General features: G+C 41.7%; 1 protein-coding gene across 1 annotated transcript in view; it reads left to right on the top strand.

Moving 5' to 3' along the window:
* The window catches only part of GPR156 (G protein-coupled receptor 156), a 133,134-nt gene that overhangs the window by 92,597 nt on the left and 17,417 nt on the right, over positions 1-23,120 (top strand). The window contains exons 4-8 of the mRNA XM_007985679.3: positions 7,637-7,766; positions 8,018-8,128; positions 14,735-14,860; positions 16,122-16,217; positions 20,160-20,396. Of these exons, the coding sequence (XP_007983870.3) occupies positions 7,637-7,766; positions 8,018-8,128; positions 14,735-14,860; positions 16,122-16,217; positions 20,160-20,396 (700 nt within the window). The remainder of the gene's footprint in view (positions 1-7,636; positions 7,767-8,017; positions 8,129-14,734; positions 14,861-16,121; positions 16,218-20,159; positions 20,397-23,120) is intronic.

Genomic DNA, 23,120 nt, shown 5'->3' with positions numbered 1-23,120 from the left:
GCAGGACTACAGGAAAGCAGGCTGATTTGGAAAGGCCAGGTCCACCCAGGACAAGAGGCGGTGCTGAATGTTTGGCTCATGACAAAACATAATTTACAAATTTACTGGCTTCAAGGATGTAAAAAGATATAATTTACTGACTTCAAGGGTGTAAAAATGCATGCTTCCTAGCCCAGCTGCAAGCAGCAACTCAGTCCAAGATCAGCAGATTTTCTGAAGCCTGGGGGTGGGATGCATGTTGTTAACCTCTGATGCAGATGTCTACTGAGAGTCTGTAATCTGTGTGGTCGTGAAGATGAGATCTCATCCATCAATTGCTTGACAAAGGCTATCATCATATCTCTGGGCCTACGTGGCCCTCAACACATGATGTGAGAAACATATTGGACAAAAGCATTTCCTGGGAGAATCCTCCAGCAAGAATTCAGCCATTGGCAAAGAATCTTTCAAGTGGCCCTATCTCATTGGAGACAAGTAAACATATATACACATGGGCATATGTGAATATACACACTCCTCCAAGGTGCTACACTTTCCTAGAAACAAAAAGAATGAGAGAGGAAAAAGCTTTACAGGCATCCTGTTAGGATGCATTCTCTCATTTATTTTTAGGCTCCTTTCAGCTCTATGCTGAGAGGGAAAGCAAAGGAAGGGCTTACCCAGAATGTGAAGCTTTTTAGTGAGGGTTTGGGGTGTGCAGATTTGGTAACGTGGTGAAAACCCAGTGTCTATGGAAGTTCACAGCATCCACAGCACTCAGAGCCCCACAAATATATCTTGCCCTTGTGTTCACTAATTCCAAGGAATTATCAGCGATTCCAGGGGACCGTGGGGATCACCCTGAAACCACTACAATTACCCAGAATGTGCCCCTTCTAACACATAGGCATTGAACAAGTTCCTAACTCCCCTCCAACTCTCACAGATCTCTGGTACTTTAAAAGCCTTATGGCACACATGCCTAGCCCTCAGCCTTCTGCCTAACAGGGGAGTGCTTTGCCCGTGAAAAATAAGATTAGGGAAGAGGACAAAGAAAGGAAGAAGAGAAGGGGTTTCCATATCCATTAATGAATTCATTCAACAGATGGTTATGGAATACTTACCATTTTCCAAAGACCGTGCTATGGTGTGAGTTATAGAACAAGAAACAACCTGGGTTTTGAGGATTAGAAACTGTCCAGTGGAACTAACACTAAAAGGCAGTAATATAACATGACAATTGTACTGATGCATATAGACCCTGGGGTGTTGTAGGGACATAGAGGATGGCACCAAACCTAGACTGAGGGCATCATCCATACAGATACATACTCTTATTTCTTTGAGTCCTGTGAGGTGAGTGACTCACAAAGAAAATGTACAGAAATAACTCAGAATAAATAAAAAGATGGATAGCATAGTAAGCTTGGCAGATCGATGTTGGAGAACATCAGTTTTGGTGGCAACAATCTGCAAGGTTGTCTAATTTTCTCCTGTACCTCTCAGCTGCCTGGATGCAAAAGCAGACAATGGATTGTGGCTCTGATCTGAGTTTTACTGGGCAGATGCTACAGAAGGGCTTGTTTGAAAAGGGAATTGGGTGTTATTGAGAGAACAGTTCAGATGACCAACCAGGGATCTGAAATTGGGTTGAGATAGGAAGAGAGACTGATAGACTATGAGGAAGTGAAAGAACCAAGTGACTGGAGGTCTGTAGGCTGTCAATGTACAAATGTGGTAGGAGTAAGCACATGAGAAGGCTGGAGGGTAGGACCCTCATTCATTTATTCCTCAAATGTTTATTGAGTGCCTTCAGTGTCCAGGTAGTGTTCTAGTTCTGGGAGTACATCATGCACAATTCTATTGGGAGGAGAAAGCAATAAACAAAATCATAATAATAAGTAAATTTTTATGTAATATGTTAAAAGGTAATAAGTACTATGGTTGGATGGGGGCAGGGGAAGAGAATAGAGCAGGATGAGGATTCAGAATTCCACAGATAGGGTGTAATTTTAAATCGGGTTGTCATCATAGCCCTGGTTGAGAAGGTAACATATGAACACGCAGTCAGGAGAGAAAGAGGATGAGCTATGCAGATCCATGTATTGAAATATTCCAGGCAGAGAGAACAGCCACTTCAAAGCCTCGCAGTGTGTGAGTACCTGGTGTTTTCAAGGAACAGCAAGGAGGCGTGTGGCTGGAGTGGGGTGGGCCTGGAGAAGATGTAAGAAATCAGGTCGAGAAACAACAGGGATCAAATGTGTAGGCTTTGTAAACTCTGGTAAACACTGACTTTCCCTCTGGGAAATAGAGAGTCATTGTGGGGTTTTGAGCAGAGAAGTGACATGATCTTATTTCTCTTTAATGGATTACTCTAGCAGCTATGTTGAAAATAGACTTGAGGGAAGTGCCAGGGTAGAAGCACGGAGACCAGTTAGGAGGCTATTGCAATAATCCAAATAAGAAATGCAAAGTAAGACTTTGATCAGGTGGTGGCAGCAGAGGTGGTGAGAAGGAGTTAGATTCTGGATGTATTTCGAGGATAGAGCCAACAAGATTTATGACAGATTGGATGTGGGTGATGAGCAAGAGTCAGGATGACTCCCAGGTTTTTGGTCCAGGCAAATTGAAAGGTGGAGTTGCCATTATCTGAAATGGGGAAGAATGTGAGCGATTGAGGGGGAGGCTTGGAGTTAAATTTTGAACAGATTGTAGTCAAATTGGTGTTGGGATATTGGTATTTAAAATTCCTGAAGGGGTACCATTCTGAATGACCCTAAGACCCAGAGTGTAACCTGGGGATGGGTGTCTGAAGAGGAATAAAGTGAAATCATTATGATTGAATAATTTAGAACTCTGGAGGCTGAAAGGCTAATGAAATCTCCTAGGATATTCTACTAGGATGGTGGCCCAGGCACGAGAGTAAGGAATGGGGTCAGGCCTTATGATAGACACTTTAAATACAAATGGTTAGAGGTCCCACTAATATTAGCTTGAGGTGTGCAGAATTTTAATTGTGTGCAGATTAGTGTATACATTAGAAATAAGCAAGATATTAAAAGATCAAATTTGCTGAAACACATCAGATAACATTATGATAAAGCTGTTTGGAGTTTTATTTGAGATAGATTTATAATCCCATTGTAGCATGGATCCAAAATAGTAAGTTAATAAAGAAATTGGATAAATTTTCACAATTTAAATCTTAATTGTTTTATTAGAAAGCATTTTGGAAAGACATTCATATTTGGTTTTGGATAGGTGAAAGCTCAGTGATATGATTTACATCAATTTTTGTAGCATTTTAGAGAGCATGGTCTTGTGACATCTTAGGAAAGTTTTCTGTTAGTCACAGCATGCCAACAAGTACCTTGTGCTCCATTCTCTGACCATGTTTTCAGACTCAGTAACTCCAAATAAAATGAACTGCCAAGTTCAGAAAGTAACATTTGATAAAGTTTTGCAACATCATACCGTTGAGCTGGTGGATGTCACTTAAGTATCTGAATTCATTAGAGACTATTGAAATGATAATGCAGAATTATACAGGTTTTGCAGATGCAGTTCGATATTTACCTATATGTGTTGAAACCTCACTTGAGGATAGAAAAATCAAGAAAGTTCTTGTCTTACATTTCCACTCAATAAATGAAGAGGAAGAGATAATGAGATAGCTATATAATCCTTTAAAAAAAAAAAAACTTCACCTTGTTTCTGACTGACAGTAACCCAATTCAGGCATTTTACTCTTCATAAATGGAAGACAAGTAATCTAGATAGTACTGGCTATCTGTAATTAAGTATACAATATTGAAATCTATTTGCTTTGTGGAAATTATGTGTTTGTGACTGATTAAAATATTCAACTATGTAGGTTTCATCTTTTAGCTCAATAGAAAAATATAAATGACATTGGTGGCTGAATTCCTACCAACGTGGCAAAGACATTCCCCAGACATACATAATTCTCCTGCTGAATTGGAGATGATTCACCTTTCAGTGACTTCACAGGTGTTAACTTGGCCAAACAAAAAAGGAAAATCATCTTGTATTCATCTTTTGTTCCCTGAGGCAAGTTTTCAGTAAGATTGCTCAGGAAAAATGTCACAACATGCATATATAAGTCCATAGTATGTCTATTTGAATAATAAATTAGCATCACTGTCTGAGAGGTGAAAACTATTCAATGTATATTTTGTGGAAAATGACTAAATTGAGTTCCTCTTAGCTAAATCAGAAAGAGAAGGAATCCTCAATCAGGATTTCATGCAGTACTGTATCACTCAAAGGAAAACTGATTGTATAGTGGTACTCAAATAAAATGGGTCCAAAGAAAAATTATGAGAGAAACTTACCGATCAGTGATCTAGACCAAACAGACATGTGGCTGTGAAATCCAGGCACTTGCTTGGTGACGAGGTCACCGTCAGATAGTCATGGCTTATGTGCAGGAACATGAGAATGGCTATGGGGAGGAATAGCCGGGTTATGGGTCTTGCAGGAGTCCACCCACTGCTTGTGCCATTGCTCAAACTTCTGACTGCACCAAGCGGCTGATGCCAGGTCAGCAGTACTCTCTGCTCTGAATCAGTGTCAGCACTGGTCTCTCTAATGGAGTACTTTTCTTTAAAAAATGCTTTGTGAAGCTGCTGGTTAGCACTGTTCTTACTTCTGTAGTTAATATTCACCACATATTCCCCTTCTTTTGTGGAGAGATAAAGAAATTAAGGAAAATCACTCTCCATAAGTCCACAGTCTGAAGACATGGAGGCTGAGGAGGCAGACCTGAATGAATAAGTAGATCATACAATAGGGCTAGATCTTAAATTTGGATATAGGAGACTTAAGGTAAACCATAGAAGATTGTTCTTTATACATGTAGCTCTTTTGCTAAATGATAAAGGTGGTATGTTAAGATTAATGAGTCTGAATGTAATGTACAGAACATACTAGAACAGGGAAAAATTGGTGTTTACTGAGAGCTGAAGGTTACATCAAAAATCTAAAGAGTAGTATTTTTTCATCATCTTAAAGTTTGCAAAGAGTTTTGGCACATACATCATTTCATCTTTGCAATAACCTGTGGGGTAGATACAAAAGATGATGTTATTTTCATTTTACAGATGAGGAAATAGGAGCCTGTTTCCTGGTCAGACAGGCTTAGTCAGCTGTGAGTGGCAGAGCTGGTATACCCACCTGTTACCCTCGACTCCAGTTCCATTGCTCCTAACATGATTGTATCCTGGATAAACATGGTATCAAGAATGGAGAGGCCGGGTGCTGTGGCTCACACCTGTAATCCCAACACTTTGGGAGGCTGAGGTGGGCAGATCACCTGAGGTCAGGAGTTCAAGACCAGCCTGGCCAACATGGTGAAACTCCGTCTCTACTAAAAATGCAAAAATTAGATGGGTGTGGTGGCGCATGCCTGTAAACCCAGCTACTGGGGAGACCGAGGCATGAGAAACCCTTGAACCTAGGAGATGGAGGTTGCAGTGAGCCAAGATTGCCCCACTGCATTCCATCCTGTGCAACAGAACAAGACTCTGTCTCAAAAAAAAAAAAAAAAAAGAAAAAGAAGAGTGAACTTTGGGAGGCTGAGGCAGGCAGATCACTTGAGGTCAGGCGTTTGAGACCAGCCTGTCCATCATGGCAAAACCCTCTCTCTACTAAAAATACAAAAATTAGCCTGGTGTGGTGGTGGGCACCTGTAATCCCAGCTGCTCAGGGGGCTGAAGCAGAAGAATTGCTTGAACCTAGGAGGCAGAGGTTGCAGTGAGCCAAGATCACACCATTACACTCCAACCTGGGCAACAGAGCAAGACTTTGTCTCAAAAAAAAAAAAGAAAAGAAAAAAAGGGATGGAAAGCGAGAGAAAGCTCAGAGACTTTGAAATAAGAAGTGAAAGAGGCCTGGCACAGTGGCTCACACCTGTAATCCCAGCACCTTGATAGACCGAGGCGGGCAGATCACTTGAGGTCAGGAGTACAAGACCAGCCTGACCAACATGGTGAAACCCATCTCTACTAAAAATACAAAAATTAGCTGGGTGTGGTGGCGGGCGCCTGTAATCCCATTTACTCGGGAGGCTGAGGCAGGAGAATCACTTGAACCAGGGAGAGGGAGGTTGCGGTGAGCCAAGATCGTGCCACTGCACTCCAGCCTGGGCAACAGAGTGAGACTCTGTCTCAAAAAAATTTTTTAAAAAAAGAAGAAATGAAAGAAACTTGGCAATTGATTGGGTATTTCTGATAAAGAAACAGAAGGAAAAGGTGATTCCTAGGTTTCTAAAACCTGGAAGAGGAGGACAGTGAGATTATAATATAAACAGCTGATGTTGGCAATATGCCTATTATGTGCCAGGCCGTGTGCCAAGCATTTTGCCATATTGCCTCATGAAATTCTCAGAACTCTTTGAAGGTAGATCATATAATTATTATTCTCATTTTAGAAAGGGTATGCATGAAAGTTGCTCTCACTTTTAGAAAAATAAGAAAATCTTCCCTCCAAAACAAGGTTCAGCTCAACTGGACTCACTGGCCTATGGTGACAGTACCTGGGGCCTGGGACAGTGGTTTGGTGTTCTTGTGTGTATGGATGTATCACAATGTCAGACACAAAGTAACTAAGCTGTGCTCATGGCGGTTACGATGTTTGCAAATCCAGCACTGCCAAACTGTTTAGTGCCTCCTAGGTGCTTTGCCTGTGGTTAGAACAAGCTTCACTAAGTGGATAGTTTTGCCTTGGCCCTAGCCTTTAAGGTGGCCTGCCAGGTCACCAAGAGACATAGGTAAGAATGCTTTCCTCCTTAGTTATGATTTAAAAATAAAAGTATAGCAAAGTATAATTATCAAATGACTTTTAGTAGAAATGTTGCATTTATATACACTATTTAGATTACAATTCTTAAATACAATGGCTTTCCTTCTTGTTACTTGTAATTAATTAGTAGCAGTCACTGTCCAGTGTGAGCCTGGCATTGCCCTTAGGTTAACCAGTTCACATCCTGAACCTCTGTTGGTGCCCGGGGTATTTGTCTGAACCCCTGATTATTCACATCTCCCTCTCACTTTCAAATTTGTCTCTAATCTCATCTAAAACTGTTAATACTTGAGAAAAGGCCCTTCCCCAATTTCTTGCTTCTAATCCCTTTATCCTCTTTCTTTCTTGGTCAAGTAGAGGAAAATGGTTTACATATCAAATAAAGCAAATAGTATATGAAGAAAAAAAAACAACAAAAAATGTTGTTTCCAAATAGTAGTTTACCTTACAGCTCATTTCTAAGGGCTCCAAACTGTGGGTATCTACCTGCTGGTTATTAATTCACTAAGCTGCACATGGCAGTCCCCTAGCAACCATAAACTTCATGGATAAAATCCCAACTCTTCTCCAGTACTACCTGTTTGTAGCTAGTCAGCCTTCTTTTAAAAGACTTGGAGTTATACAAGCAATAAGTGCCAGAGGTTAGTTCTTTTTGAAAATAAATTTAAAGAAATCGTAAGTTTTCACAGGGCTATAAAGTGGTTTCTTCCCAGTGGTCCTTCACTCCGAGGCTGCACTGGAGATTATGCTGGTGAGGAAGCTTTGATCTCATAGGTCTTTGGCCTCAAGGCAAAAGGTCATGGCTCTAAGTGTCTTTCTTCCTGATGCCCTCTAGGATTGTGAAGATGTCCAGTCCCAATCTGAACATTGTGACCTTATTGGGCAGTTGTCTGACTTACGGTAGCGCTTACCTCTTTGGGATTCAAGATGTTTTAGTGGGGAGCTCAATGGAAACTCTCATTCAGGTAGGTGAAGTATTAAAATTTGGTTTTGACTAAAATGTTAAAGTTGTGATGATTTTTTTAAACCAGCTGCTCCCATGGGTGGTGGTTACCTTTATCCTTGGTGTGGGCACTTTTCGAGGCAATCCCAGAACACTTGGTGAGGTTCACTCTGTACCCCATGCCCTCTGTGGGACCCAGACCCTGCAAATCAGAGTGTGTGGAGAACTGACAAAGATTCCTCTTGTGACTCTTCTGTCCCCTTCCACCTGTAGATAAGACTGTCCATGCTGTGCATTGGGACCTCCCTTGTGTTTGGCCCCATTCTGGGAAAGAGCTGGCGACTCTACAAGGTGTTTACCCAAAGGGTGCCGGACAAAAGAGTGGTAAGTAGACAGCAAGTACACAATGCTTCATTGTAGATGGCAGCTTCAGCATTAGTTAACAGCTAGAGAAACTCATGCAGATTACTGAGCCTAGCCCCTTTCAGGACATCCGAAGTTCTTGTTTCTCATTCCAAACCCTGGAATCATGCGGCCTCATAAGGCCTCAGGCCTGGAAGGCTGTGGATCACTGCTATTGAAGAGAGGGCTTCAAACGTGGGCTCTGGTTCCTATGTACCCCAGGCCCTGTGGGGACATGTGAGCTGGCCAATACCTGGCACCAGTGTGAGGCCGAACAAGATGCCCAGAGACTGTTGTTTGGCACAGGTGTGAGCTGGAAGTGAAGGGAGAAAGAGTGATTACAGAGAAACTATAGCAAGTAAGTAGTTATTTCCTTCCCTGGAGCCCAGTTATTTTCTATATAGAAGGCAGAGAAGGATGTGCCCAGAGAAGTGAGCAAAGAAGAGCAGGAAGAATCAACCCTAAGTTATGTAGCAGCCAGATCACCGACATGTCTCTGAGATCAGTCATCAACTTAACCACATTTCCCCATTTTCTCAGGTTGTCTGATGAGACTGCTCAAACCTCAATTCCTGACCAGTACCCTCATTGGGTATAGGCCCTGCCCAGACCCAATATATCATTCAGTTGGTGTTTACTTCTCTGGAATGATGGGAATTTTTTTTTAGCAAATGTTATTGAATCATGGTGCATACTTACCAAAAGCTCAGCTGTGAGCAACCATACCTGTGAAGAAGATTGCCTGAAAGGACAAAAACTGCATTAATCCCTCAAGAACACTGATTTCTTTTTTAAACATAGCTTTATTGAAGTATAACTGACATGCAGTGAACTGCACATATTTAAAGCATATGATTTGATAAATCGTGACATGGATATACAACCAAGAAACATGGTACATAATGAACATATCCCTCATCTTCAAAAACTTCCTTGCAGCCCTTTGTTATCTCCCTCTCCTGTCCAGTCCTTATATCCCTTGTTCCTATCCTCAGGAAATCATTGATGTGCTTTCTGTCACTGTAGATGAGTTTGCATTTTCCAGAGTTTTCTATAAATGGAACCATACAGTATGGACTCTTTTTTCTCTGGCTTATTTTACTCACATAATTGTTTTTATGAATATTATAGTTATTTATGTTGTGTGCATCAATAGTTCTTTCTTTGTTATTGCTGAGTAATATTACAATGCATAGATACACATTTGCTTATCTGTAGATGGATGTTTGGGTTATTGCTAGTTGTGGTGATTAAAAATAAAGCTGCTATGAACATTCATGTACAAACTCTTTGTTTAGACATAGGCTTCTATTTCTCTTGGGTGAAAACCTAATTTTTTTTTTAGAAAAAAATATTTTAAGAGTAGGATGGTTACATCATATGGTAAGTGTATATTTAACTTTTTAAGAAACTGTCAGACTGTTTTTCAAAGTGGTTGTACCATTCTGCATTTCCACCAGCAATGTATGAGAGTCCATTTCCTCCACCTTCTTGGCAGCATTTGATTTGATCAGTCTTTTTCACTTTAGGCATTCTAATAGGTATGTGTGGTAGTGTGTCATTATGGTTTCAAATTCGCATTTCTCTAATGCAATATTGAGTATTTCTTTACATGCTTACTTGCCACCCATACACCTTCTTTGGCAGACTGTTCAAATCTTTCACCCTTTTTCTTTTTTTTTTTTTTTTGAGACAGAGTTTCACTCTTTCACCCAGGCTGGAGTGCAGTGGTGTGATCTTGGCTCACTGTAACCTCCACCTTCCGGTTTCAGGTGATTCTCCTGCCTCAGCCTCCGAAGTAGCTGGGATTACAGGCACCTGCCATCGTGCCTGGCTGATTTTTGTATTTTTAGTAGAGACAGCGTTTCGTCATGTTGGCCAGGCTGATCTCGAACTCCTGACCTCGTGATCTGCCTGCCTTGGCCTCCCAAAGTGCTGGGATTACAGGCATGAGCTACTGCGCCCAACGTCACCCATTTTTAAATTGGATTTTTTGTTGTCTTATTATTGAGTTTTGTGAGTTCTTTTTATATTCTGGATACAAACCCTTTATCAGATGTATGATTTGCAAAGATTTTCTTCCAGTTTATTCTTTTGTTCCTTTTACTTTCATTTACTTCAGAGTGTCTTTCAAAGACATTTCTAATTCTGATGAAGTCAAATTTACCAATATGTTCTTTGTTTTTAGGTTTTTGTTTGTTTGTTTGTTTGTTTTTTGTATTTTTAGTAGAGACTTCACCATGTTGGCCAGGCTGGTCTCAAACTCCTGGCCTCAAGTGATTCACCAGCCTCAGCCTCCCAAAGTTCCAGGATTACAGGCATGACCCACCACACCCGGCTCCAATGTGTTCTTTTATGGAAAAAAAAGAAATTTTTGCCTAACTTAAGGCCCCAAAAGGTTTTCTCATGTGTTTACTTCTAGAAATTTTAGAGTATTAGCTTTTACATTTAAGCCTATGATCCATTTTGAGTTAATTGTGGTATATGGTATGATGTATTGATTGAATTTTATTTTTTTACATACAGACATTTGATTGTTCCAACACCATTTGTTGAAAACATTTTCCTTTCTTCACTGAATTACCTTTGTGCCTATGTTGAAAATCAGTTGTCCATAGGTGTGTAGATCTATTTCTGGACCCTCCATTCTGTCTCACTGATGTGTCTGTCTCAACAGCAATACCATATTACCTTGATTACTGTAGCTTTATACTAAATCTTGAAATCAGGTAGTATTAGTTCTTTGACTTTCTTCTTCTCTTTCAATGTTGTTTTGGCTAATCTGGGTCCTTCGAATGCTCATGTGAATTTTTGAATCAGTTTACTGATTTCTACAAAAATTCTTTTGAGATTATGTTGAATCTAATATAGATGAAATTGTGGAGAATTGGCTTCTTACTAATGTGTGTCTTTTTTCCCATGAACCCATTTATTTAGCTCTTTAATTTTTCCCATCTTTTTTTATACTTTTCAATATTGTTCTTTCACATCTTTCATCAAAGTTATTTCTAGGTATTTTATATTTTATGCTGTTTTATATGTTATTATTTTTTAAATTTCACTTTCCAGTTGTTTGTTGCTAATATATAGAAATATAATTACTTTTTTTTTTTGAGATGGAGTCTGGCTCTGTCATCTAGGCTGGAGTGCAGTGGTGCGATCTTGGCTCACTGCAACCTCCGCCTCCCAGGTTCAAGCGATTTTCCTGCCTCGGCCTCCCAAGTAGCTGGGATTACAGGTGCCTGCTACCACACCCGGCTAATTTTTGTATTTTTAGTAGAGACGAGATTTCACCATGTTGGCCAGGTTGGTCTCAAACTCCCAACCTCAGATGATCTGCCTTCCTCGGCCTCCTGAAGTGCTGGGATTACAGGCATTAGCCACCGTGCCTGGCCACATAAATATAATTATTGTTTATATGCTTAGCTTGTATACTGCAACCTTTCTAAAGTACGTGTTAGTTCTAGCAGCTTTCTTTTTTTTTTTTTTTTTTTTTTGAGACGGAGTCTCGCTCTGTAGCCCAGGCTGGAGTGCAGTGGTGTGATCTCAGCTCACTGCAAGCTTCGCCTCCCGGGTTTACGCCATTCTCCTGTCTCAGCCTCCCGAGTAGCTGGAACTACAGCAGCTTTCTTTTTTAGACAGAGTCTCGCTCTGTTGCCCAGGCTGGAGTGCAGTGGCGAAATCTCAGCTCACTGCAAGCTCCGCCTCCCAGGTTCACGCCATTCTCCTGCCTCAGTCTCCCGAGTAGCTGGAACTACAGGCACCTGGCACCGCACCCAGCTAATTTTTTGTATTTTTGGTAGAGACGGGGTTTCACCATTCACGGGATGGTTTCGATCTCTGACCTTGTGATCCACCCACCTCGGCCTCCCAAAGTGCTGGGATTACAGGCGTGAGCCACCGCGCCCGGCCTCTAGCAACGTTTTATAGAGTCTGTCAGATTTTCTATGTAGATGACCATATCATCAGTTAATAAAGATAATTGATTTTCAATCTCTTATTTGATTGCACTGGCTAGAAACAATAGTACAATCTGAATGCAAGTGGTGAGAGCAGATATCTTTGTTATTCTTGATCCTTTCAATAGTCTTTCAAAACTAAGAAGAATGTTAGCAGTAGTTTTATTGTAGATACCATTTATCCAGCTGGGGAGGTGTACTATTCTATTCTTATTTTGCTGAGAGTTTTAATCAAGAATTGATGTTGGGTTTTGTCAAAAACTTTTTCTGGGTCTATTGAGATGGTCATATGGTTTTTCTTTTTTTAGTTCATTCACGTGGTGGATTATGTTAAATGGTTTTTTTTTTAAAACCCTTATACAATAGACTTTATTTTTTAGAGTGGTTTTAAGTTAACATAAGAATTGAGCAGAAGGTACAGAGGTTTTACATATACACTCTTTCCCCACACATGCATAGCCTCTTCCATTATCAATATTCCCCATCAGAGTGTATATTTATTACAATTGATGAACCTACATTAATGTACTTTACATTAAGTTTCACTTTTGGTGTTGTACATTTTATGGGTCTGGACAAATGTACAATGACATATATCTACCGTTACAGTATCATACAGAGTAGTTTTACTGCTCTAAAAATCCTCTACGCTCCTGCTCTTTATCTCTTTATCTGCCCATATGTTAAGTGATTTAGGGTGTCAAACCAACCTCCATCCCTGGGATAAGCTCCACTTGGTCATGATACATTATCCTCTTCATAATTGTTGGACTCATTTTTATAAAAACTTTGTTTAGAATTTGTACATTCATGTTTTTAATACATATTGCTCTGTAGTTGTCTTGTAATATATTTTTCTCATTTTGGTATCAGAGTAATGTTGGCTTTATAAAATAAGTTGGGAACTATTCCCTTCTTTTCAATTTCAAGAAGAATTTCTATAAAATTGCATAATTGGCACTCATGTATAAGTACCTTACAATAGTATGCTTCCTTTTATCCCTATTCCTATCTTTGGTGTTACGTTATAAGCCCCATACAATTATTTTGTTTAATAAATCAATTATCTTTTAAAATATTTTATTTTTTATTTTTAAGACCCAGGACAACATGCTGAATTTTGTTATTTTCTTTAATGATATTTAAGTAATGAAAACTAATCTTGTATTTTTCTGTTTAGTTACCTTTTCCAGTGTTGTTAATTTCCTATATAGATCCACATTTTTGTCTCATATTATTTTCCTTTGCCTGAAGGATATCTAACATTCCAGTGTGGATGTGCTACTACTGAATTCTTTCAGCTTTTGATTATCTGAAAAAGTCTTTATTTTGCCTTTGTTTCTGAAAGATATATTACTAAGTATAGAATTCTAGACTGAAATTTTCTTTTCTTCTTCCAGTACTTTCAAGATGTTCCTGCACTGTCTTCTCACTTGGCCTTCTATTTGATGAGAAGTCTCATGTTTGTTTTATGTCTACACAAAATGTGTCTTTTGTCACTGCTTGCTTTGAGTAGTTTCCCTTTATCACTGGTTTTGAACAGTTTGATTAGGCAATTGGTTTGTTTTTAATTTTACAAACACTTTGAATCATATAACTGGTTGTGCTTCTTTCTTTTCATTGGTTGTCAAAAGCTCGGATCCACATTTCTTCTGCTCCTATTAGTAAATGCTATTATATATACACTCTTCATCTGAGCCTTCATCATAATTCCCTTTATTTTCTCTCTTCCCTGATGTTTAATGTTTTAATCCTATCACAGTGTATATTTTTCTCCATTTATTTTTGTAGTCACAAACTAACACATTCTTTTCATCCTAAGTCAAATACGGATGGTCCCTGACATACAACAGTTCAACTTAACAGTTTTTCTGTTTTACAATGGTGTGAAAGCAATCCACATTCAGTAGAAACCATACTTAAAATACCCATACAACCACTCTGTTTTTCACTTTCAGCACAGTAGTCAATACATTTCATGAGATATTCAACACTTCATTATAAATTAAGCTTTGTTTTAGACGATTTTGCCCAGGTGTAGGCTAATATAAGTGTTCTGAGCACATTAAAGGTAGGCTCGGTTAAGCTGCAACGTTTGGTAGGCTAGGCATATGAAATGCATTTTTGACTTATTATATTTTCAACTTATGATGAAAATAGTTTTATTTTTGATGGTTTTATCAGGACATAACCCCATCATAAGTCAAGCTCATAAGTCAATCTGTAGTTCATGTGCATATAATGAAAATGCTAATGATTCCTTCTGCATCTCTGAATCTCACCCTCTCAGTTAATAGTTATTAACAGTGTGGTATGACATCCATGTCTATGTGCTCATATAAACATATAGAAATAATAGTTTATTTATTTTATAAAACACCTTGAGTCCTTTGTGGGAAAAGGTAGGATATGAAGAAGTTAAACAAATGGAAATATTTAATGCTAATAATGATATCAGCATACAAGTCATTGTAAATGTTTGGTGTCTGTTTCATTTTTGATAGCTACATTTGAAGCTCCTTGGGAGGGCTGACCTTGGAGCATATAGCTGAGAGCACTTGGGATACTCTAGCCCGTGTGTCATATAGCCAGTCAACAAGAAGAAGTTTTGACCTTGACTCTTTTGCAGATTATCAAAGACCTGCAGTTGCTGGGGTTGGTGGCAGCCCTGTTGATGGCTGATGTGATCCTGCTCGTGACATGGGTGCTGACTGATCCTATCCAGTGCCTCCAGATTCTCAGTGTCAGTATGACGGTGAGGGGCCAAATCCCTAGGGAATCTCATCCCCAAACTGGACTGACCTCTGTGGATACACAGGAGTCATCCTTGCAACAAGAAGATAAAGGACTCCAAGAGGAGGGAGAGTCAGGAGCTGTGGCTTCCATGAAATCCTTGCCCTTGTCTGCTACCACTCCCACTGCTCCTCCTGCCCTAGTGTCTCTTTGTGGGCATACAGTGAGATATGAGCATGCTGGAATCTGCCTGGCAGTTACCACCACTTCCACGTCATCAATAATTAAAACTTTCAGCTATCGGCAGTTACCTTCCCCTAATTGTAGAGGTGGAGGTGGTAGTTTAAGGTGGCCTTTGGAATCAGTCAACCCTGATTCACATCCCAGCCCTACCAAGCTCACTAGCTGTGTGACCTAAAGTCACCTCTCTTAAGTCTGTTTCCTAATAGGTAAAATTGAGATAATACTACTACCTATTGCATAGGGTTGTGGCAAAAATTAAATGAAACAATGTAGGTAAAAGACTTAACCATGTCCAGTACATAGTATTCAATTAATAAGAAGTATGGCCAGGCATGGTGGCTCGTGCCTGTAATCCCAGCACTTTGGGAGGCTGAGGCAGGCAGATCACTGGAGGTAAGGAGTTCGAGACCAGCCTGGCCAACATGGTGAAACCATGTCTCTACCAAAAATACAAAAATTAGCCAGGCATGGTGGCACATGCCTGTAATCCCAGCTACTTGGGAAGCTGAGGCAGGAGACTCTCTTGAACCCAGGAAGCAGAGGTTGCAGTGAGCTGAGATTGCACCACTACACTCCAGCTTGGGCGACAGAGTGAGACTCTGCCACAAAAAAAAAAAAAAAAAGTATTATGCATCTCCAGCCTCACAAGGGGCTTAGGAATACAGTAGAATCATGGAATTGTGACATTGCAAGATTAATGTTTAAGGATTCAATGATTTGCAGAAAGCAGGTGCATAATGAAATAGTTTATAATTTTGTTGAGGCACTAATTTGATTGGGGTATCAAAGCACATAACTGAGGGGTAAGCCCTGTTGTCACCAAGCACACAGCTGTTAGCCCAACTTTATCATCTCTTCTCCTAACATGTAGTCACTCTCATTTAGGTTCTAGTGGAGTCACTTAAATGCTACAGTTTTTACATACTGAGGGGGAAATCATGTGCTGTAGAAAAATTAACACTCCAGGATGTTCACGAAGATCTGCTGTGTGTTCCTGGTAATTGTGGGCACCTCCAGTTCTGACTCTGTGTCCCTTTTAGGTGACAGGGAGAGACGTGTCCTGCACTTTGACCAGCACCCACTTCTGTGCTTCCCAGTATTCTGATGTTTGGATTGCTCTTGTTTGGGGATGCAAGGTTGGTAACCACATCTGATATGGTCTCTGTCACCAACAAAATGGATATGAAGAGGGAATTACAGGAATTAACAAGGTGATGTCTGCAAAGAATCTTGAACTCAGAGGAGACCTCTGTTGATGCATAAACCTCAAAGCCATGGCCGTTTTTACTTTTCTATTTTTATTTGTTTGGGGGAGACTCTCCCAACTCTTTAGACTCCCTCATTCAGTCCTCCCCCAAATCATCTGGAATTCCCACACTGTTTCTCCTGTTTATTGGTCTGGTTTCTTAATTGATTTGACAATACCAGTTTTCCCTTCAGCTTCCTTGCAAGGGGAATTGTGAGGAGACATTTGACCCAGCTTTATTTGTTCTCTAAGTGCCTTTATTATGCCGTCAAGATTTGGGCCAAGGTGTCCTGCTGCCTTTCACCCGCCTGACTTTCTCGCGCTGCTTGGAAGTAAGGCTGGCTCTGAGACAGATGGCAGCATTCATGGGGCCCTTTGAGGGGTTCCAGCCGTCTCACAACGTCTCCCATACTGCCCCAAATCTCTCACCATTAGACTCATTTGTCTCTGTTAGATGGGCAAAAGTAGGATATTATTTCCAGAAGGTAGAGGATACCTGCATGGAGCACTGAGGACGATCCTTAGAACAGAACAGCTGGTTTTCAGCTTAGAGAGACAGAGAACTGGGACTGAGGGGTACAGGGCAGTGCTGATTCCACAAACAAGCAAGCTCTGCCTGACAGCAGACTACCTGTTGACTATCAGGGCAGAGAGGTCTGGTTGACTGATTACTGGCAGAAGAAAAGGAGGAGTTTTTGTAGAAATAAGTGTCCTTTAAGGGTAAACTCTGGCCAGGCACAGTGGCTCACACCTGTAATCCCTGCACTTTGGGAGGCTGAGGTGGGTGGATCACTTGAGGTCAGGAGTTCGAGACCAGCCTGGCCAACATGGTGAAACTCTGTCTCTACTAAAAATACAGAAATTAGCTGGGTGTGGTGGTGTGCACCTATAATCCCAGCTACTCAGGAGGAGAATCCAGTAGGCTGAGGCAGGAGAATCGCTTGAACCTGGGAGGCGGAGGTTGCAGTGAGCTGGTATTGCGCCACTGCACTCCAGCCTGGGCAACAGAGCGAGACTCCATCTCAATTAAAAAAAAAAAAGTAAACTTTACCCACTCCACCACTAAGAAAGTATTAGAAGTTGTTGCTTCTGAGGAACAGGTTTAGGGGTGAGCCAAAGTGGGGCAGGGAAACATTCCTTTTTAACTATGTGCAAATATTACTTTGACAGAAATATTTTTTAAAAGAAGACTCTAGGAAGTGAACAGCTCTTGATCTCCAGAATCTTGCTAATGGTTAAAAAAGGCGCTTCAGTTGTGACAGATCAGGATTTGAATTCTGACTCCACCCCTGCCTAGCTGACCCTGAGCCTCATTTAACCTCTCTGAGCCTCAGTTGCCTCATTTTAAAATGGGGATGATGATAATATCCCCTCAGAACTGTTCTGTTTCTAAAGAGTTAATGCATGTTAAGAGTTTTCAGCCACTCCTGGTCCATAGCAAGAGCTCAATAAATGTTAGATATTGTTATTACTGTTCTTCCACTGCCCCCTAGACACTTCTGGAAAATACATCGCCTCTGTTGGTTCCTTGAGTCCCTGTAGAAGAGTGTGTCCATCCCAGCCCAGAAAGCCAGCACTTCCCCCATAGCTACTTACTTTGTGACTCAACTTGATTTATTTTCTCCATTGCCTTTTTTATACTCCCATTTCCATTTTATTTTACTGTAGTATCTTTCCATAGGAAAAAGAAGGAAAAGGAAGGAGCATCAGGAAACTTACTGAGCCAGACCCCATAGACTCCTTGGTCAGTGAGAAGCTCCTCAGGAGGACCTCAATCTCCACATTAAGTTCTAGGACCCCCCCACCTGAGTCTGTCAACTGCCTCTTACCCCACACTTCTCAGCAGTTAAGGCCAGTGATATGCAAGGTTCAGATATGACTCACTCAAACATCAGCCAAGAATGTATAGACACTTGATTCACACCCATTTCCCCCTTAACAAGAATTTTAACGGAATTAAAATCTTTTAGTGGAATCATATCTGAACATTTCAAAATCACAGAATTAATTTCATTTCCCTTTGATTAAATTAGCAATGATCCAACTCTGCTGAATACCACCTGATGGCGTTAGTTACCCAAAAGTCGGGCTTCCCTGGTCTGACTTATGTGTCCTCTAGTCATTGAAGATCTCAGGGTGGCCACATTTGGCCCTCAGGCCCCATGTGGGACACGGGCATTAGTGGAACCTGGAAGGTATCTCTTCCATGCTGACTCCTTCCCTCCTGGCACAGCCAGTTCTCCAAAATATATTCTTTAGGGCCACCCATGAAGGTGGAGTTGACCATGTCATATGATTTCAGGGTCACCAGCAGGTGCCCTGCTGCTACCTGCCCTTACTTTCATTATTAGTTCTCCCTCTGAATCCCACAGTCCCACCCCCACCTCGTCTCCCATGGCATCTTCACATTCTGATGTTCACATGAACATTTTTAGGCCAGCGCAGTGGCTCACGCCTGTAATCCCAGCACTTTGGGAGGCTAAGGTGGGTGGATCGCCTGAGGTCAGGAGTTCGAGACCAGCCTGACCAACATGGTGAAACCCCATCTCTACTAAAAATACAGAATTAGCCCAGCATGGTGGCACATGCCTGTAATCCCAGCTCCTGGGAGGCTGAGACAAGAGAATCACTTGAACCTGGGAGACGGAGGTTGCAGTGAGCAGAGATCATGCCATTGCACTTCAGCCTGGGCAACAAGAGCGAAACTCCATCTCAAAAAAAAAAAAAAAAAAAAAAAAAAAGATTTTTGTGCTTACTTTAAATCTACCTACCAGACCAAGTGCCTTAAAAGCCAGGACCATGACTTCTTTGTGTTACTATTTTCTGCCCTACGCCTACTATGGCGCTGTGCACATACTCAGAAAGGTGAACCTAATTGAATCTATATGTTATGTATTATTGACTAAAGCTTTGATTTCTGTATGAATGCAGCTTCTATGGAGGGGGCAGCACTTTAAGATGCTATGAGTTATATTCTCCTTAGTACAAATGACAACTCAGAGCAGGTTTATATTCATAGGAAAGAGAAAAGAATAGGGCCCTGGGTTCCTTGTAGGGGAGCAAGAAATGTCACAAAAAGGGTGAGAACTATAGATGGAGCTTTTGCTGCCTATGCCTGCCCCACAGTCTTGCCTGGGTCCCAGCCTGCCTTTGTTCTCCCCTTTTTTTTACCCTTCATCTCCCATAAACACTCACTGGCACAGACCCGCTGCTAGCCTGTGGAGATCCTTTGTGTAAATTTTTAAGAGGCCCATCCCTTCTCGTCAGATGCAGTCTTGCAGGTGTGAGGCTTGACAAGCAGATGGTGCCTTTGGGCAAATTAGAGAAAAGAGCCCCTTCCTCTGGGCACTGCCCCGGCTGTGGCACGTGACTTGACAAGCAGATCACAGGTCACTTTCAGCTTCCCTGTGCACCCTCAGCTTTCAGCAGGGCAACACTGGACAATGGCTGTGGAAGCACTCACTACCAGAGGTTCTGTGGGCCCACTGTCCTACTAGTGCCCAACAGCTCTTTCTGTAGGGATACTAACCCACCCACATGATCCTGTCCTGTGCCTTGTCTCAGAAGAGTCCTATGTAATGGCTGACTTGCTGACTTCTGATAAACTAATTCTCAGCGAAGCAGAGGAACAATAACATTTATTAAGTACCTAGTAGGTATAAGTGGCTGCCCTGAGGGTTTTCCTATGTGATATCTTAATAAATCCTAATAGCAGTCCTTAAGGTAGGTATTATTATCCTAATTTTACAAATGAGGAAATTGGTTGCAAACCTACTGCTCATTGACCTCTTGTTTCACTTCTCTGAGCCTCCGTCACCTCTTCACCCCTCAGGGCCTACTCCTGCTGTATGGTGCCTACCTGGCTGGCCTGACTGGCCATGTCAGCTCCCCTCCTGTGAATCAGTCCTTAACCATCATGGTGGGGGTCAACCTCCTTGTACTGGCTGCTGGACTGCTTTTTGTAGTCACTAGATACTTGCACTCCTGGCCCAACCTGGTCTTTGGACTCACATCTGGAGGGATCTTTGTTTGTACAACTACAATCAACTGCTTCATCTTCATTCCCCAGGTATGGATTTCGCAGGGCTGGTCCTCTTAGTCACTCCAGAGTTTTTCACTGATAAAGTGCTCTTTTTTTCCTACTGATACCTTTCCATGCCACTTACTGGAGAGTCAGAAAGCAGACAGGGGATCCTAGAGAGCTGGTTGCCTTTGTCCTTCCTCACTGTCCTGGTCAGCAAGGGGGACAGGCCAGAGTGGTCCAAGCAGTGGTGGCCGCCCCTGTTTGCACTCTTCACACCTGTGGTGCCTGTCCCCTTGCGGGGGCTGCCTCACAGTCCTGCTTTTCCACCCACCCTCTGGCCTGCTGCACTCATTCCCCATCCTTCCCTCATTCCCATCATGTTATTAATATTTCTTTCACTAGCCTGGGAGCAAGGAACCTTTATATTTTTCCATTTGGGGATTGCAGACTCACAGGGAAAAATCCATTTGGATAGAACTTTATGATTTAAAATGCTTTTCCTTTCTTTTTATTGGAGGAAAATATAGAACATTTCTCTGCTTTTTACAATAAGGAGAGGTAGAAACTAAATAAAAATATGTTTCATATTATGGGAATTTTAAAAAATCAAATGAGGGAGGAAGACAGAAGCAGAAATAGCCAGATAGCAAAGAAGAAAGGGAGTCAGAGGGAACAGAGAAGGAATCTTAGGCTCAGAAAGGAAAGGGGTGTGTAATTGTTCATGCTACACCCTGGGGACCACCGAGCCACATATATCTAGGTTAATGCACTTGGCACTAGACACCTTCTTGTTTCCCTCCTAGTTCTCCTTTCCTTCCTTCTGAGTCCTCCCTCGTCCCACTCCTCCCTCAAGACCCTGTCCTGATTCCCACTGCAGCTTCCAGTTGACTGTAAACTAATTCCTCATGAGGGAGCTAACTGATCATTTAAGTGTTGGCTGATGACAGGTTACAGTGTATTTGTGAAAGGGACGAGTGCACTTTGGGGCATGATGGTGTGACACAGGCATGGCCCTGTTACTATTCTTCTCTGTCACAGATCCTCATTACAGTACTCAACAGAATACATAAATATGGAAAAATCTGCAGCAGCAGCACTAGAAACGATGGATGGATATTGCCTCTGTGCCAGAAACTGGAGGAATTTTTGCCAAATCTTAATGCTGTAAAAACTGGAATGAAGGAAGCCATTTAGAGCTGAGGCTTGTTTGTCTGGGATGAGGCAGAAATGGGCTCTGAGAAGCAAGGACTGTTTCTCCCTGGGAGACAGGGGGAAGGGAGTAGGCAGGGACTTTTGGAAAGCCCACCCCTTAGGCCCTGCGGCCAACATTGTTGACTGGTAGCAATCAACGATGCAGAGAACTGGTGCTGAGGGATAGAGGGCAGTCCTGATTCCATAAACAAGCAAGCCCTGCCTGACAGCAGGCTACCCGTTGACTATCCGGGCAGAGAGGTCTGGTTGACTGATTACTGGCAGAAGAAAAGGAGGAGTTTTTTTTGTTGATATAAGTACCCTTTAAGGGTAAACTCTGACCGGGCACAATGGCTCACACCTGTAATCCTTGAACTTGGTGAGGCTGAGGTAGGCAGATCACTTGAGGTTAGGAGTTCGAGACCAGCCTGGCCAACATGGTGAAACTCTATCTCTACTAAAAATATAAAAATTAGCTGGGCATGGTGGTACGTGCCTATCATCCCAGCTACTCGGGAGGCTGAGGCAGGAAAATCGCTTGAACCTGGGAGGCAGAGGTTGCAGCGAGCTGACATCTGCGCCACTGCATTCCAGCCTGGGCGACAGAGCTGCTAACCCCTTTCTTCCTTGCTTACCTGCACTATAGAGACTATAACAGCTAAACTCTTCTTTTGCCACCTTCCCATACAGATAGGAGTGCCTGTATGACACCATTTTGAACACTAGCGGTTTTCTCAGAAGCTTCATTTTTTTTTTTTTTTTTTTTTTTTTGAGACGGAGTCTCACTCTGCTGCCCAGGCTGGAGTGCAGTGGCCAGATCTCAGATCGCTGCAAGCTCCGCCGCCTCCCGGGTTTACGCCATTCTCCTGCCTCAGCCTCCTGAGTAGCTGGGACTACAGGCGCCCGCCACCTCGCCCGGCTAGTTTTTTGTATTTTTTAGTACAGACAGGGTTTCACCATGTTAGCCAGGATGGTCTCGATCTCCTGACCTCGTGATCCGCCCGTCTCGGCCTCCCAAAGTGCTGGGATTACAGGCTTGAGCCGCCGCGTCCGGCCTCAGAAGCTTCTGAGAAAGCTTTTGCTTTCCTGAAAAAGGTGATAAGCATGGCTAATATCACCCCTTTTACCTTCTTCCTGCCTTGAATGTATGTGATTCCTAGAGCTATGGCAGCCCTCTCGTGACCATGAAGAAAAGACTAAGAGAATATAGTTATAATACTAGGAAAATACAGCTCTTTCCATGTAAGACCATAAATTCTGGAGGAAATGATCTATGAAGGGAATCTGCAGTTCACAAGAAGAGGACTACAAATGTCTAAAGATTTAGAGAAGCTGCCTTCCTCTGAAGTAGACGTGTTTAGAAGATACTGGACTTGTCAATAAAATTCAAAGGATATTGTCTCTTTTTGACTAAAGCAAACCATCATGAAAAAACCCTAATCTTAATAAAATATTGAATAAGAATTAAAAATATGGTATTAAATTTAAAATCCCAATAGAAGCATTAACTGGGCAATTAGACACTACAAAATATTGAATTAGTGAATTACTTTAAGGAAACAGAAAATAAGGAAACAA

The sequence above is a fragment of the Chlorocebus sabaeus genome, chromosome 22 (genome assembly GCF_047675955.1).
Source record: "Chlorocebus sabaeus isolate Y175 chromosome 22, mChlSab1.0.hap1, whole genome shotgun sequence".
Classification (NCBI taxonomy): domain Eukaryota; kingdom Metazoa; phylum Chordata; class Mammalia; order Primates; family Cercopithecidae; genus Chlorocebus; species Chlorocebus sabaeus.
The sequence above is the reverse complement of the archived record's forward strand: the minus strand, read 5'-3'. Positions and strand labels throughout refer to the sequence as shown.